Source organism: Salvia splendens, chromosome 11, assembly GCF_004379255.2.
Source record: "Salvia splendens isolate huo1 chromosome 11, SspV2, whole genome shotgun sequence".
Lineage (NCBI taxonomy): Eukaryota > Viridiplantae > Streptophyta > Magnoliopsida > Lamiales > Lamiaceae > Salvia > Salvia splendens.
The window spans coordinates 815,012-828,930 of NC_056042.1; the positions used below are offsets into that span (position 1 = coordinate 815,012).

At 40.6% G+C, this 13,919-nt stretch overlaps 2 protein-coding genes across 2 annotated transcripts; both read left to right on the forward strand.

The window, feature by feature from the left end:
- The first annotated feature begins 6,785 nt into the window (after positions 1-6,785).
- Positions 6,786-8,528, forward strand: LOC121756255 (malonyl-coenzyme:anthocyanin 5-O-glucoside-6'''-O-malonyltransferase-like). Its single transcript, XM_042151754.1, has one exon. It carries the CDS (start codon positions 7,081-7,083, stop codon positions 8,452-8,454), a length of 1,374 nt encoding a protein of 457 aa, XP_042007688.1. The 5' UTR covers positions 6,786-7,080; the 3' UTR covers positions 8,455-8,528.
- Positions 8,529-9,984: 1,456 nt separating this feature from the next.
- On the forward strand, positions 9,985-11,694 carry LOC121755988 (malonyl-coenzyme:anthocyanin 5-O-glucoside-6'''-O-malonyltransferase-like). Its single transcript, XM_042151444.1, has one exon. The coding sequence runs from the start codon at positions 10,170-10,172 to the stop codon at positions 11,544-11,546; it is 1,377 nt and encodes a 458-aa protein (XP_042007378.1). The 5' UTR covers positions 9,985-10,169; the 3' UTR covers positions 11,547-11,694.
- The last annotated feature ends 2,225 nt before the right edge of the window (positions 11,695-13,919 follow it).

Consider the following 13,919-nt stretch of genomic DNA (forward strand, 5'->3'; position numbering starts at 1 on the left):
TAAGCCGTGTACCAGTTCTGGGGTCGACAGGTTGACTCGTTGGTACCCAACCTTGGGGGTGACAGTTGACTATGCCGTGTACCAGTTCTGGGGTCGGAAAGTTGACTCGTTTGCTCCCAAGGGGACAACGAAGCGCAGCTCGGTGGTAAGACGCTTCACCTCCGACCGTTAGGCCGGGGGTCCGAGTCACTTCGGGGGTAGGTGGGGAACCACCGTCGATCCTCCTTAAAAAAAACCTCAGATAAACCACCGCCACCATCTCTATAAACCACCATCTCTTCCCACCCAAAAAAAACCCAAACACCAACAACAAACACCATGACGACAACAACAACAATCCTCGAAACATGCCACATTCCGCCGCCGCCGGCAGCAGCCAACGACCTCTCAATCCCCCTCTCTTTCTTCGACATCAAATGGCTCCACTACCACCCCGTCCGCCGCCTCCTCTTCACCCTTCCTCCAAATCCCAATTCCTCCACACAATCGTTCCACAACTCAAACAATCCATCTCCCTAACTCTCACACACTACTGGAAGGGGGGGAGATTCAGAGAGACGCTCTTTCGTACGTATGCACAGAAATTGATCAATGCAAGCGCTCGGTCAAGACACCATGCTTCTTAAGTCCACTGGAGCACAGGGTCCAGGAACTCAAGAGAACATACAGTGCTTTAGTCGTTGGACACTCTCAACTCCCCTTTCAAAAAATAATATAAATCCCTCAACCCGAATACTATGAATTAGTATAGGGAAGTGGGGTCGATCCCACAGAGATGGACTCGCAAAGTAGTGCTCAGAGGCTTTGGACAAACAAATGGCTGCTGCCACGTAAAAGGGTTGAGAATTTTAAACTAACTCTAGACCTAGGCAGGAAATGTAAATGCTAGACCTAGGACATGTTAACTTGTAAATTCAGACTTCGACAGCAAGAAACATAACCACTTCCTGGACAGTGTAAACAACTACCTAATCTAGCTAAACAGAATATAACTGAAAGTGGGGACCATCATTCAAAAAGTGGCAAGTACAGAAAGGACTGCAGACAACAAACTTTGACGCTAGCTCGTAGCACAATGCATCCTCTCAGCTGGATTAAACTTGCAGATGAACAAAACAGAACACAAAGCGAGATTCGAACAGAATATAGAAATTTGCTCGTCGGAAACTTGCCACAAAATGGAAACACATCAGATCTGCGTACACTAGACGGAATGAAAGAACAACACGTAAACTAGGCATAAAAATCAGATCGAAACTACTTCAGATTCACGCCAGAATACTTGATCCACTCCGGATCCAAGACATCCGAACTCAACAACAAACAAATTCAGCAGATCAAACACGGATTCCTCTACAATCCAACTCCAATCTCCCAGATCTGACCATTAACCTGCAATGACTCAAAAACAGCTGCGAAACGCATCCAACTCAGACAATTTAAAACACCAAAATCTCAACAACGAAACAATCAAACTAGAAATCAACACAATTGCCATAACAGAAAATCAAACTTGCATTAAAACCAGAGATTCTTCGGTAAAAACAGCGAACCGAGCTTCGAACAACGAAGCTCGGCAGAGTAAGTAAAATCCGGAAAGCGAAAGAGAAATTGTTTCTTCGCCCCAAATAAGAGCGGTGTTACACACTATCGAAAGCTAAGATGAAACCCCGGACGTGTGAACTGAAATCTCCGCAAATTAGTACCAAGTGTGTGTATGGAAAAATGAACTAAGCAACAGGCTGTGGTGAGGTCTCCACCGAGAAGATCCCTCCAGCTTGCATGCTTCTGCCTTTTATAGATGCGGACATAGCCCTCGAGTCTTCGTAGAAATCCCTATTCTACCCTTCAACTCTAGAGCTTCCTCCGTCGAGCAATTCTCTTCATAATCGTTCACTAAATCGCCATTTCCTCGACCCTGTGATTTTTTGGTCTTCTTTCCTGGATCTGGCGAATTCCTTCACACACCTGGCTTAAAACGTGCGTTAGCCCCAATAAAATCATGAATTAAGTCCCTAGACCCATGCATGAAATTAGCCTTATCAACTACCTCCCCCGTCGTCGGCAACCTCCTCTACCCGTCCAACACCGACAAAATCCCCAAACTCCGCTACGCCGTTGGGGATTCATTTTATAGTGAACTACAAAAATGGTCTCTGGATTATGGGTTTATCTCGTTTATAGTCCCTGTACTTTAAAATATCACCAGACATTCCTGCACTAAGGGTTCATCTCCAAATTGGTCCTTTGCCATTTTTTAATACGAAAAATACCCTTTTGAGGGTCTGGGCAATTTTGTCTTTTTACACTTTTAACAATTTAGATCTGATATTATTTTAATTATGTATTAAATCTGATATTATTTCAAAATTATCATTCTTCTTCCATTTTGTCATCCTTCACTTTATTTCTTTATTTCAATATTAGATTTAATTTTATAAAATTAAATTTTAAATTTAGATTTTATATCAATAAATTTTTATTAATTAAAATTATTAATTCATGGACACTATAAATATTGATTAAAACTATTATTTTTTGTTATTTAATATAATATTCAATTTAATCGAAAAGTATAGAAAAATAATATTAATCATGATGGAAAACTAAGAGCTATTTTACTTAGCCTTCGTTCGGTTGTTATAATTGCTTGTGATTATATATTATGAAGTTGACTAAAAATTTGATACTACTAAAAATTTTATATAGGAGTATTTTGTTTAAATTTTCTAGTTAATTTTGATTGTTTTCAAATAAATAAACGAAAATTATATTAGTCTTACATTAGATGCATATTTATTTAAGAATAATCGTGTTATACGATCTATTTATGATTAAAACTATTAAATATTGATTAAAACTACGTTGGCGTCGGCATACCTTATTGGTTAAATATTAGACACTTAAATATTGATTAAAACTATTAATTTTTGTTATTTAATGATTTTAATAATTAATAAAAATTTATTGATATTTAAAAATATAAATTTAAAATTTAATTTTATAAAATTAAATCTAATATTGAAATAAAGAAACAACGTGAAGGATGACAAATGGAAGAAGAATGATAATTTTGAAATAATATTAGATTTAATACATTACTGAAATAATATCATAATTAAAATATTAAAAGTGTAAGAAGACCAAATTGACCAAACCCTCAAAAGGGTATTTTTTGTATCAAAAAATGCCAAAAGGACCAATTTCGAGATAAACCCTTAGTCCAGGGATGTCTGACGATATTTTTAAAGTCCAGGGACTATGGGCGAGATAAACCCATAGTCCATGGACCATTTTTGTAATTCAGTCTTTTATAATTACACTAATTAATCTCCTTTCATCAATAATATCTTAATTATATTTGACCCATCCCAAAATATTGGCATTTTAAATAACATAAAAATTAGTGTATAATTAATAAGATAAAAGAGATTAGGAGAAGTGTAGTTAAATTAGTGCTAGTGAATAATATAAAAATGATTGTATAATTAGTAAAATAAAAGAGATTAGGAGAAGTGTAGTTAAATTAGTGTTAGTGGATAGTAAGATCCGAATTATAATTAGTGCTTAATGAGTTGTGATGATGTATGTAAATAAAATGATGTATATGGATAATTAGTTGAGACAACTTTCAATAAGGAATGCTCATATTTTTATAGGACAACCAAATATAGAAAGTGCACATATTTTTATGGGATAAATGAAATATAATTTTTAAAATGTAAAAGGAAAAAAGTGATAAATACGGTTAAAGATTCATTTTTTCATATTTAAATGGCTCGAGATTATATCTAAATCTATATATCTAGTGACTCTAGACGATACTTTATACTCTATTTGTTCCATAGAAATATGCTAAATTTCCTTTTCATTTGTTCCATACAAATAATCTATAACTGTTTATGATAATTTTTCTCTTTTGATTTTACTTTATTATATATAGATCCTACTATCTTTTATACTATTATTTTAAATATATTAAAATCTGTGCCATCTTCAATTATTATGTTTCTATACGACAGTATGACACAGGGAACTATCAAATCATCCTCCATGTGCACATTTTCTATGTATTTAATTCTATGCATTTGGTGTGTAGAGCATCCGCAATGCCGGACTTTCGCGCAGATGTCAGACCGGCGTGCGCGACGTCCGCGCGGGACGTCTGCCATTGTGCAACTGTTCAACGGATACGGACACCGCATGTCCACGCCTTTGTGCTGACATCCGTCGCGACGTCTGTCAGGACTCCGCCATTGCGTTGACTCTCACGGACGTCGGCGCGGAATTCTCGATTTTTGCATTAAATTTTTTTAAAAAAATCTATAAATATGTCTCGTTGCACCTTATTTCAATCGCACCACTTGTTTTAACAATTTATCTCTCTCTAACACACTTTTCTTTCGAAGAACAATGGAGCACCACGATAGCGATTCCCCCGCTTCAAGCGACTCACCATCGCCTTTTTTCCCGTCGGCGTAACGGCGCCGATGACTGCCACGATGCCCCAACCTCAAATGCCGGCGGGGATGATGCCCGGGTACTACAACATGTACCCGCAGTGGTATGGGATGATGAGCCAAATGTCCCAGATGCCCGGGGGGAGTTCCAGAATGCCCCAAATGCCGGGTATGATGCCTGGAATGCCGGGGATGATGTCCCAGATGCCCGGTATGATGATGCTGGGGATGATGCAGGAGTCGCCGGCGGGTGCGGGGGGAGTAGGCAGGGGGTCCCCTAATCACCGGTGGACAATGTCTACCGGCCCTACATGGATTTACTGTCGCCGGACAACCCAGCGAGTACTCCTGTCGAGACCTAGTTCACTGGCCTCGACACGTTCTAGCTGGAGGAGTTAGGGTTGTCTCCGATCCGGGATTTTCCCACGGACGCGCCGACGCCCACGGGGAGAAGGGAGAGGGGGAAGGGAAAGGGAAGGGGAAAGGGGACGGGACACTACATCGTCTGCGGCGGTGTACGATGGTGGGTCGGGGGCCGCTGAGGTGGGGGAGGGGTCCAGCGGGAACAAGAGGACCATCTGGAGCACGGAGGAGTGCATTGCGCTGGCGAAGGCGTGGATCAGTGTAGTGGAGGATCCATACGTCGGGGCGAACCAACACATCGACATGATGTGGTGGCGCATTAGCCAAAGCTACCTCCAATTCAAACTGGTAGGGGGAAGCTTCACAACGGCGAACAATGCCAGAAACAGTGGGAGCGGCTGAGGAGGCAGCTCAGCCGCTTTGCCGGCCTTTACACGAACTGTCTCCGCATGGCGTCCAGTGTCATGTCCGCCGAGGACGTGAAGCTTGCCGCGCACCAGCAGTACATCGATCCTTCAAAGGGGTTCGAGGAATTCAAGTATTGGGATATCTATCTCGTGGTGCAGGATTCGGCCAAGTTCACTGCGGGCGTTGAATCTGTCTGGCCGAAGCGAACGAGGATTAGCGCCTCCGGGGAGTATAGTAGCAGTGCTGGTTCCTACGAGCTCCCCCCGCCGAGGCAGAGTTCCCCACACCCACATCGTCGAACCGCCGCCGTCGCCCGGTTGGGCAAAAGGCCGCGGCGGGGACTCCGGGGGGAAGCGGCAGTACCCACCCAAAACGATCCCGAGAACCACTCATTCGCCCGCATCGCGGCACATGAAACCTTGTTACGTGGGATGGTTGAATGGCGCCAAGCGACCAACCCCCATTACAAACGGAAGCTTAAACCCCTCCTCAACAGTATGCGACGCGATTTAAGGTTCGACGAGATGTCGGATAGCGACGGTGAGGGGGGTGACGGCGGCGGCGACGACGAGGCTACCGGCGGCGGGGAATCCGAGGAGTGAGAAGACGGTTTTTTTTATATTTATGTATTTTTTTAATTAAGTATGTTTTTTTAAATAAAGTGTTCTCATTTTCTCCATATTTGTGTCGAAATTTTACTTCCGTAAATTGCTTAATTCCGTAAATGTTTAAATTGGTGAATTTGTGAATTTTTTTAATATGAAAAGTCCGTCGGGATGTCCGTCATTGTGCAGTGGGATGTCAGTATGACGTGGCATCCGCAGTGGGAAGTCTGTATGACGTGGCATGAGGTGTTTTTGGGATGTCCACGCGGATGCCCTACGTGTGAAACGTACATATCTCATCAGCCCTCGAAATAAATGACAGCTCGCACTGTTGAGTGTTGTAATCTGCCAGATCTGGTTTTTGAAACGGCTTTGAGAAATGTATCAAGAAATGTAATTAAGTTTACGGAACTACCCCTCACATTTTTACTTCCCCCAAATTTTGAGCTCCCCTCCTTCCCCATTTTCCAAATTGGACGATGTCATTTACGTCATCCCACAACAAAAATATAAAGTAATGGAGTATATGCACAAACATGCAAACTCGTTGAACGAAAGAATTTCAGCATGAAATCTGTGGGCTCCACACCCTCAAATCACATTGGGTTTTATACTTGGTTTCCCAGTCTCTTAAAAGTATAAACAATTTTTTTATTTATTCATTCCTAAAATGTATAAATTTTTAATTTTAAAATAGTTAAATAACACATTATCTCTATTCATCACTTTTTTACTTTTTTTACTATATGTGAAAATGACTTAAATATAAAATTTTTTATCAAAATATAAAAAAAATAACATAAATACAAAAGAACGAAGAGAATACCTTTAATTACATAATAATGAATTAATGATTATATAAATCCAAAAACCACTAATGTCCCAAATAAATATTGAATCTCATACTCCAACTATAGAATCTACTGTACTGTAAATTAGAATACATTATAGTAGTAATGATTACAAAATCCAAAAATCAATATTGTCCAAAATATATATTGCATCTCATACTCCAACTATAGGATCTACTTCACCAAAAATTTACAAATGTGAACACGAAATATAGTTGAAAGCTCTTCCCATTTTTGCAATTTTGCCCATCCGAATCCGAAACCAACTTACTACCCCATATAATCTATTCTTATATCTATTTTACTATTTATATATATGTAAAATCTATATAGACATAGATTACACCCTCAAAATCAATACCAAGCCCAATAATTGAACAAAACTTTTTAACCATGTCCACCACCGTGCTCGAAACCACCGCCATCCCTCCTCCGCTGGGCTCCGCCGCCGAGCTAACCCTCCCTCTCTGCTTCTTCGACATCATCTGGCTGCCTTTCCACCCCATCCGCCGCCTCATCTTCTACAACCACCCCTGCACCGAGGCCGAATTCTCCTCCACCATCGTTCCAAACCTCAAACACTCCCTCTCCCTCACCCTCCAACACTTTCCCCCCGTCGCCGGAAACCTCCTCTACCCTCTCGACACCGAAAAATCCCGCCCGTTCCTCCGCTACCTCTCCGGCGACACCGCCCCCCTCACCATCGCCGTCTCCATCCGCGACTTCGACGAAGTCACCGGGAGCCACGCCCGAGACGCCGATCAGTTCTACGACTTCACCCCGCCGATGCCGCCGCTGGCCGAGGAGGAAAATTACAAAATTTCCCCTCTCATCGCGCTCCAGGCCACGCTCTTCCCCGGCCGCGGCATCTGCATCGGGGTGAGCAATCACCACTGCCTCGGCGATGCGAGGTCCGTGTTCCGATTCGTCTCAGCCTGGGCCGAGACGAATCAGCGCGGCGGAGACGAGCAACTTAAAAACTGCTCATCGCCGCCGCTATTTGATAGATCTGTTTTTGGAGATATCAAGGGCATAAGCGACAATTTATGGAGCACCATGAGGAAAATTCCGCTGGCTCTGCCAAGTTCGCCTGTGCCTACTAACAGAGTCAGGGCCGCGTTCACACTGCATCGATCCGATATTAAAAAACTCAAGGATATTGTCATGTCGAAGAGGCCCGGCCTAGTCTACATCTCTACTTTCGCCGTCACGGCGGCGTACACGTGGAGCGCTGTGGTGAAATCCGCGGCTGCGGCCGGGGAGGCCGCGGACGAAGATGGGACCGAGGTGCTCTTTATGCCGGCGGACGGGAGGGGGCGGAGGAATGCGCTGGTCGACCCTCCGGTGCCGGTGAATTACTTCGGGAATTGCTTGGGCGGCGGGGTGGCGACGGTGGAGCATAAGAAGCTGGCGGCGGAGGAAGGATTTGTCGCGGCGGCAGAGGCGATTGCGGATTTGATCAAGAACAGAGTGAATAATGAAGAGGTTTTTTTGGGTGATTTGGATAGTTGGTTGGCGGAGATGTCGAAATTGGCGAGGTTGAATACGTTTGGAGTTTCCGGTTCACCGAAATTCGATTTGTCGAATGCGGATTTTGGATGGGGAAAGGCGAGGAAGTTGGAGGTTTTATCGATGGACGAAGAGAAGTATACGATGTCGTTGTGTAATTCACCGGATTCCGAAAGCGGTTTGGTGGTCGGAACTTCACTACCGAGGAAGAGAATGGAGGCTTTTGCAACAATATTTGAAGATGGCCTTAAATTTTAAGTAATAGTTGGTGCAATGGTGTTAAAGTATATGATTAAAAGTTTTAATTTTTAATAATTATTTTATTTTGTGTATTCTCTTTTTTTTCCTATTTTAACCTTTAACATATCTATTTCTTAAATCTTATCTCTAAAACAAATGTCTAAACTATCTTATTTTTTTTTTATTTTAACCTTTAACACATTTATTTCTTAAATCTTATCTCTAAAAGAAATGTCCAAACTATTTTAAGACTGGAAAATATATCTTAACTTTCTCAATTTAAAACACTATTGAGCTCCATCACCACTTCCAACTACATTAGGTTTGGAATGCGATTTCAATCTCGACTCATCCTCCAATGAGACCATCTCATACAAAGTTCGCTCAATCATGAAATTTTTATGTGGCTATTAGGTTTAATTATGTGACTAATTTGCATAAGGATGAAATAATCTCACATGCAAACTTTCGTCAAGTAAAATAACAACAATTGTTGAGTATGGTCAAATCTTTGAATAAAATAGTGTATTATTCTTAATCTTCTAGAAAGATGGAGGTGGCCAATATAATTCAAGTTAGACCAATTGACGAAGACCCCATGTGAGTTACACACTTACACTTAAATAACTGCAGGCCTTTAATGTCCACATATTGATATGTTGGATTTTAATTTGTAGATCGAATCAAGTTTAATCTAAAGGGGACAAAATCCCAATTTTTTATTAAGACAACTTTCGTTAATTTCTAGTTTTTGCTCTGCTATGACAAGTCAAGTGGACTAATCCACTATACGGATTATATATGTCGGTATAAACAATAAGTTTGTCTGTTTGTTTTGTAGTTAAATATGCAAAATTCAAAATTCATATTATCAGGAATTAGCAAAATTCGATATTGGAGATAATGATTGAATTCAAGCATAATAGAAAAACATGTAATAACGTTTCCCATAAAATTCGTTCCTATTAACATACTTCACTTTAAAAATAATCGTCGGGTCCAAGTGGAGTCGGGGTCAACCAACCATGTTGCCGTCCCATGAGGGTGAGAAAACCCTATTACATATGGCTTTTGGAGCCCGCTCACGCGGACCCCACAGCGCAACGACACCTTCCTAATCTTTAAGATTAGGGTATACTTTCGTTTTCGTCTGTCATCTATTTCCAGTGGTTGTCACACTACCTCTACAATCCGACGTCGATGATACCTTTGTTAGACCCTTTAAGTTTCGTTGTCTGCACTGCATTCGACATTGATCAAAACACCCGATATTTTAAATCAAAATAAAGTAATACTGCCTGTAGACCCACGTACCACTAATTTTTTCTAACTCACTTCCTCCACACTTATTTTTCTCATAAAAATTTAAAATTTTCCCGTTTAATATAAACCATTATTAATATATTACCTATCTTTCTCATTCTTCATTAAGTACTTTAAATTAAAATTTTCCCATTAATATATTCAATTACTATTCATCCTCTTCTAAAATCCTATCACATCACATCCATGGAACATCTTTTCTTGAACCGGGTGAATAATAGTCTAATACATATACATAATTTATCCTAGAATCGCGACAAGAGTTCAAATTCAAATTGAAGTATTGACATTCAAATAGCTACTACCACAAAGAAATCTATAAATATACTCACAAAAATCAGCCAATTAAGACCAAAATCCAATAAATTCCACAACTTTTTCCACTCCAACCTCAAAATTCCACAACCACCATGTCCACCACCGTGCTCGAAATCACCGCCATCTCCCCTCCCCCCGCCTCCACCCCCGACCTCACCCTCCCCCTCTGCTTCTTCGACATCATCTGGCTCCATTTCCACCCCATCCGCCGCCTCATCTTCTACAACCACCCCTGCACCGAGGCCGAATTCTCCTCCACCATCGTCCCAAACCTCAAACACTCCCTCTCTCTCACCCTCCAACACTTCCCCCCCGTCGCCGGCAACCTCCTCTACCCTCTCGACACCGACAAATCCCGCCCCTTCCTCCGCTACCTCTCCGGCGACACCGCCCCCCTCACCATCGCCGTCTCCCGCCGCGACTTCGACGAAGTCTCCAGCAGCCACGCCCGAGACTCCGACCAATTCTACGAATTCCTCCCCCCGATGCCCCCGACGATCGAGGAGGAAAATTACAAAATTGCCCCTCTCATCGCGCTCCAGGCCACCCTCTTCCCCGGCCGCGGGATCTGCATCGGGGTGAGCAATCACCACTGCCTCGGCGACGCCAGGTCCATCGTCGGATTCATGTGGGCCTGGGCCGAGGTCAATAAAAATAACGGAGACGAGCAGCTGAGAAACCGCTCGCCTCCACTGATTTATGACAGGTCGTCGGCTTTTGGAGACACCCAAAAGGCCGATGAAAAGTATTGGAGCGCGACGAGAAACATCCCGCTGACATCATCAAGTTTTCCGGTGCCTAGTGGCAGGGTCAGGGCTGCGTTCACACTGCACCAGTCAGATATTAAAAAACTCAAAAATAAGGTATTGTCTAAAAATCCGGACCTAGTTTTCATCTCGTCTTTCGCGGTCACGGCTGCGTACACGTGGAGCTCTGTGGTGAAGTCTGCGGACGCTGCCGGGGAGGATGTGGACGAGAATAAAGACGAGGTGTTCTTTTTCCCTGCGGACGCGAGGGGCCGGCCGAACGCTATGGTTGACCCGCCCGTGCCGGTTAATTACTTCGGAAACTGTTTAGGCGGCGGGATGATCATGATGGAGCATAAGAAGGTGGTGGCAGAGGAAGGATTCGTGGCGGCGGCGGAAGCGATTGCTGATCAAATCAAGAATCAGGTGAATAAGAAGGAGAATTTTTTGAAAGGAGCGGATAATTGGTTGTCGGAAATGCCAAAATTTGGGGAGTTGAGTACTTTTGGCGTTTCAGGTTCGCCGAAATTCGATTTGTTGAATTCGGATTTCGGGTGGGGGACGGGGTCGAGGTTGGAGGTTTTGTCGATGGATAAGGAGAAGTATTCGATGTCGTTGTGTAATTCGTCGGATTCCCCGGGCGGTTTGGTGGTCGGATTGTCGCTTCCTAAGGAGAGGATGGATGCTTTCGCGACTATCTTTGAAGATGGTCTTAAATATTGAATGCTTGATTTAATTATGTGAATTTTTTTTGTAAAGTTTTGTTTCTTCAAGATATAAAAATTTAAGTGATTTGATCTGATCTGTGAGCGAATTTGGAAGAAACAAAATTATACTTGAAATGAATTATGAAACCATATTTATTCTGTGATATGAATTGTCAGCTGTCGCAACCTTTTTTTTTTGTTAGGTCCTATGAATAAACAAATGAAAAAATCATAGGGCATTATCTCTAGACAATTCAATATAAAATTAATTTATAAAGTGACAAAAACAGTGACATTGACTTTTTTAATGCCGTCCTAATAGTTACTTGCAAAATTGAATGGTTCATTTCAATTCCATATTGGTGGGACATATTATTGTAGTATATCTGATGTCTAAACGACAAAGGTAAGTTAGTACATATACCATGTTTGATAGATATGTCTACTTAATATCTACGTAATTAAGATGGATTTTAATATAAGGATATGATATCTTATTCTTTTGGATTATTAAATAATTTATTTTTTTGAATTAATTTGTTTCGAATCTAAGTAGGCTGCGATGAACTTTGATGACCTAACACGAACCTTATTTATTTAACAAACATTCGAATAATCCATATAACTCATATATCTTAGTCTTATCTAGACTACCAAACAAGTACGAAAAGTATTGCTAATAGAAAAATACAAAGTGATTTTGATTGTGTGTAACGGAGTTAGTATCGTTATCATTTTAATACAAATGGAATTGGGTTGCTTCAGATTCTGATCAGCAGGCAAGTTCATGTGGGTTAAGGATTTCACTTAATAGGTCATGTTCGGATCTAGTTGGTTGAGTCGTTTACGGCCAGACCCGATAATAACCCAATTAGCATAATTTGATAGCTTGTAATTAGCTATCTTATTCACATCTATAAAAATAACTAAACTTTATTTTTAAATTTTTTTTTCATTATCAGTGTTCGTGATATTTTACACATGCACATATTTTACAAATCAAAACATCTTTGAATAGAAGATTGAACACAATTTGTTCCGATTCTAAATCCTAAACACACCATGCCGATTGTACGGGAAACCGTTAGAATCCATCCTCCACACGACACACTGGCCAAGATGACACTACCGCTGACCAGTGGCGAAGCCAGAAGTTTTACGATTGGGGCCCAAATTACTGCTAATAGTTATAAGATATTTTCAATGTTAATGACGTTGTCTCCAACGACCGAGGAAGCCGGATTCAAATAATCCCCCTTTTAGCACCGGCAGATTCTCCGCCAATCTTCGATAGATCGGTCGTCAAGGACCCCACCGGGATCGACTCGATATTTTGGAACGCAGTGAAACAGATTCCGATCAATCCTTCGTCGTCTCCGGTACCGACATAGAGTGAGATCCACATTCAATCTCTCTCATTCACACATGAAAACACTCAAAAACTCGGCTTTTGCTGCTATATTTGCAGCTGGTTTGAAGTTGTAAAATCACGTCGTTTCATATGCTTTTTCGCTATGAATTTCAAACGACTATGTAAATTATTTTATTTAAATTCAACTAAGTAAGGATATTATCTCAAAAATAATTCAATAACTAATTTCGTATCCCAATCGATAGGTCATCGGGCATTAAACAGATAAAATGACGGATAGGAATAGATCGATAAGATTAATTAAGATGGACATATTTCACGATCGTATCTTTTGCCTATTATTTGTATCTCATTAATGCTTACCATTTTTTTCACTCAGTAGTATATTTTTTTATTATTACTTCACTAACGTTATTTTTTTGTATTCTTTATCCATTCCCAATACATCAATAATTTTTATTCATATTCTCAATTCATCTCATTATGGAAGAGAAATTTATATTTACCGACATTGGCAGACACAAATGCACTCTATGGACTACGAGGGACTTAAGCCCCTATTAATAAAAAACAATTTTTTTTACTATTATAATATCATTAAATTCTAGATAATTTAAGTGAATTGTTGAAATTATTATGTCAAAATTTCAAACGCAACTATATCTCTATACTTATAAGAATAGCATCATAACTTTTACATAATACTTCTTCCTTCCATAAATAAGAGTCTCATTATTTTCGACACAGATTTTAAAATATACTAATAAATGTGAGTGGAAAAAGGCTAGTGTTATAATGGTCCAACTTATATATAGTTTTAAATGAAATGTGAATTGAATGAGTTAGTGGGACGTGAGACCCTAATAGCATTTATGTAAAAATGAACGGATATTCATATTTTCGGACGGACCAAATAGAAAGAGAGTAGTGATAAATTAACAAAAATTGTATATACAAAATTAGATGTTTTAGGTATTTTACATTTATAATAATTACTTAATTTAACGTATTACATAA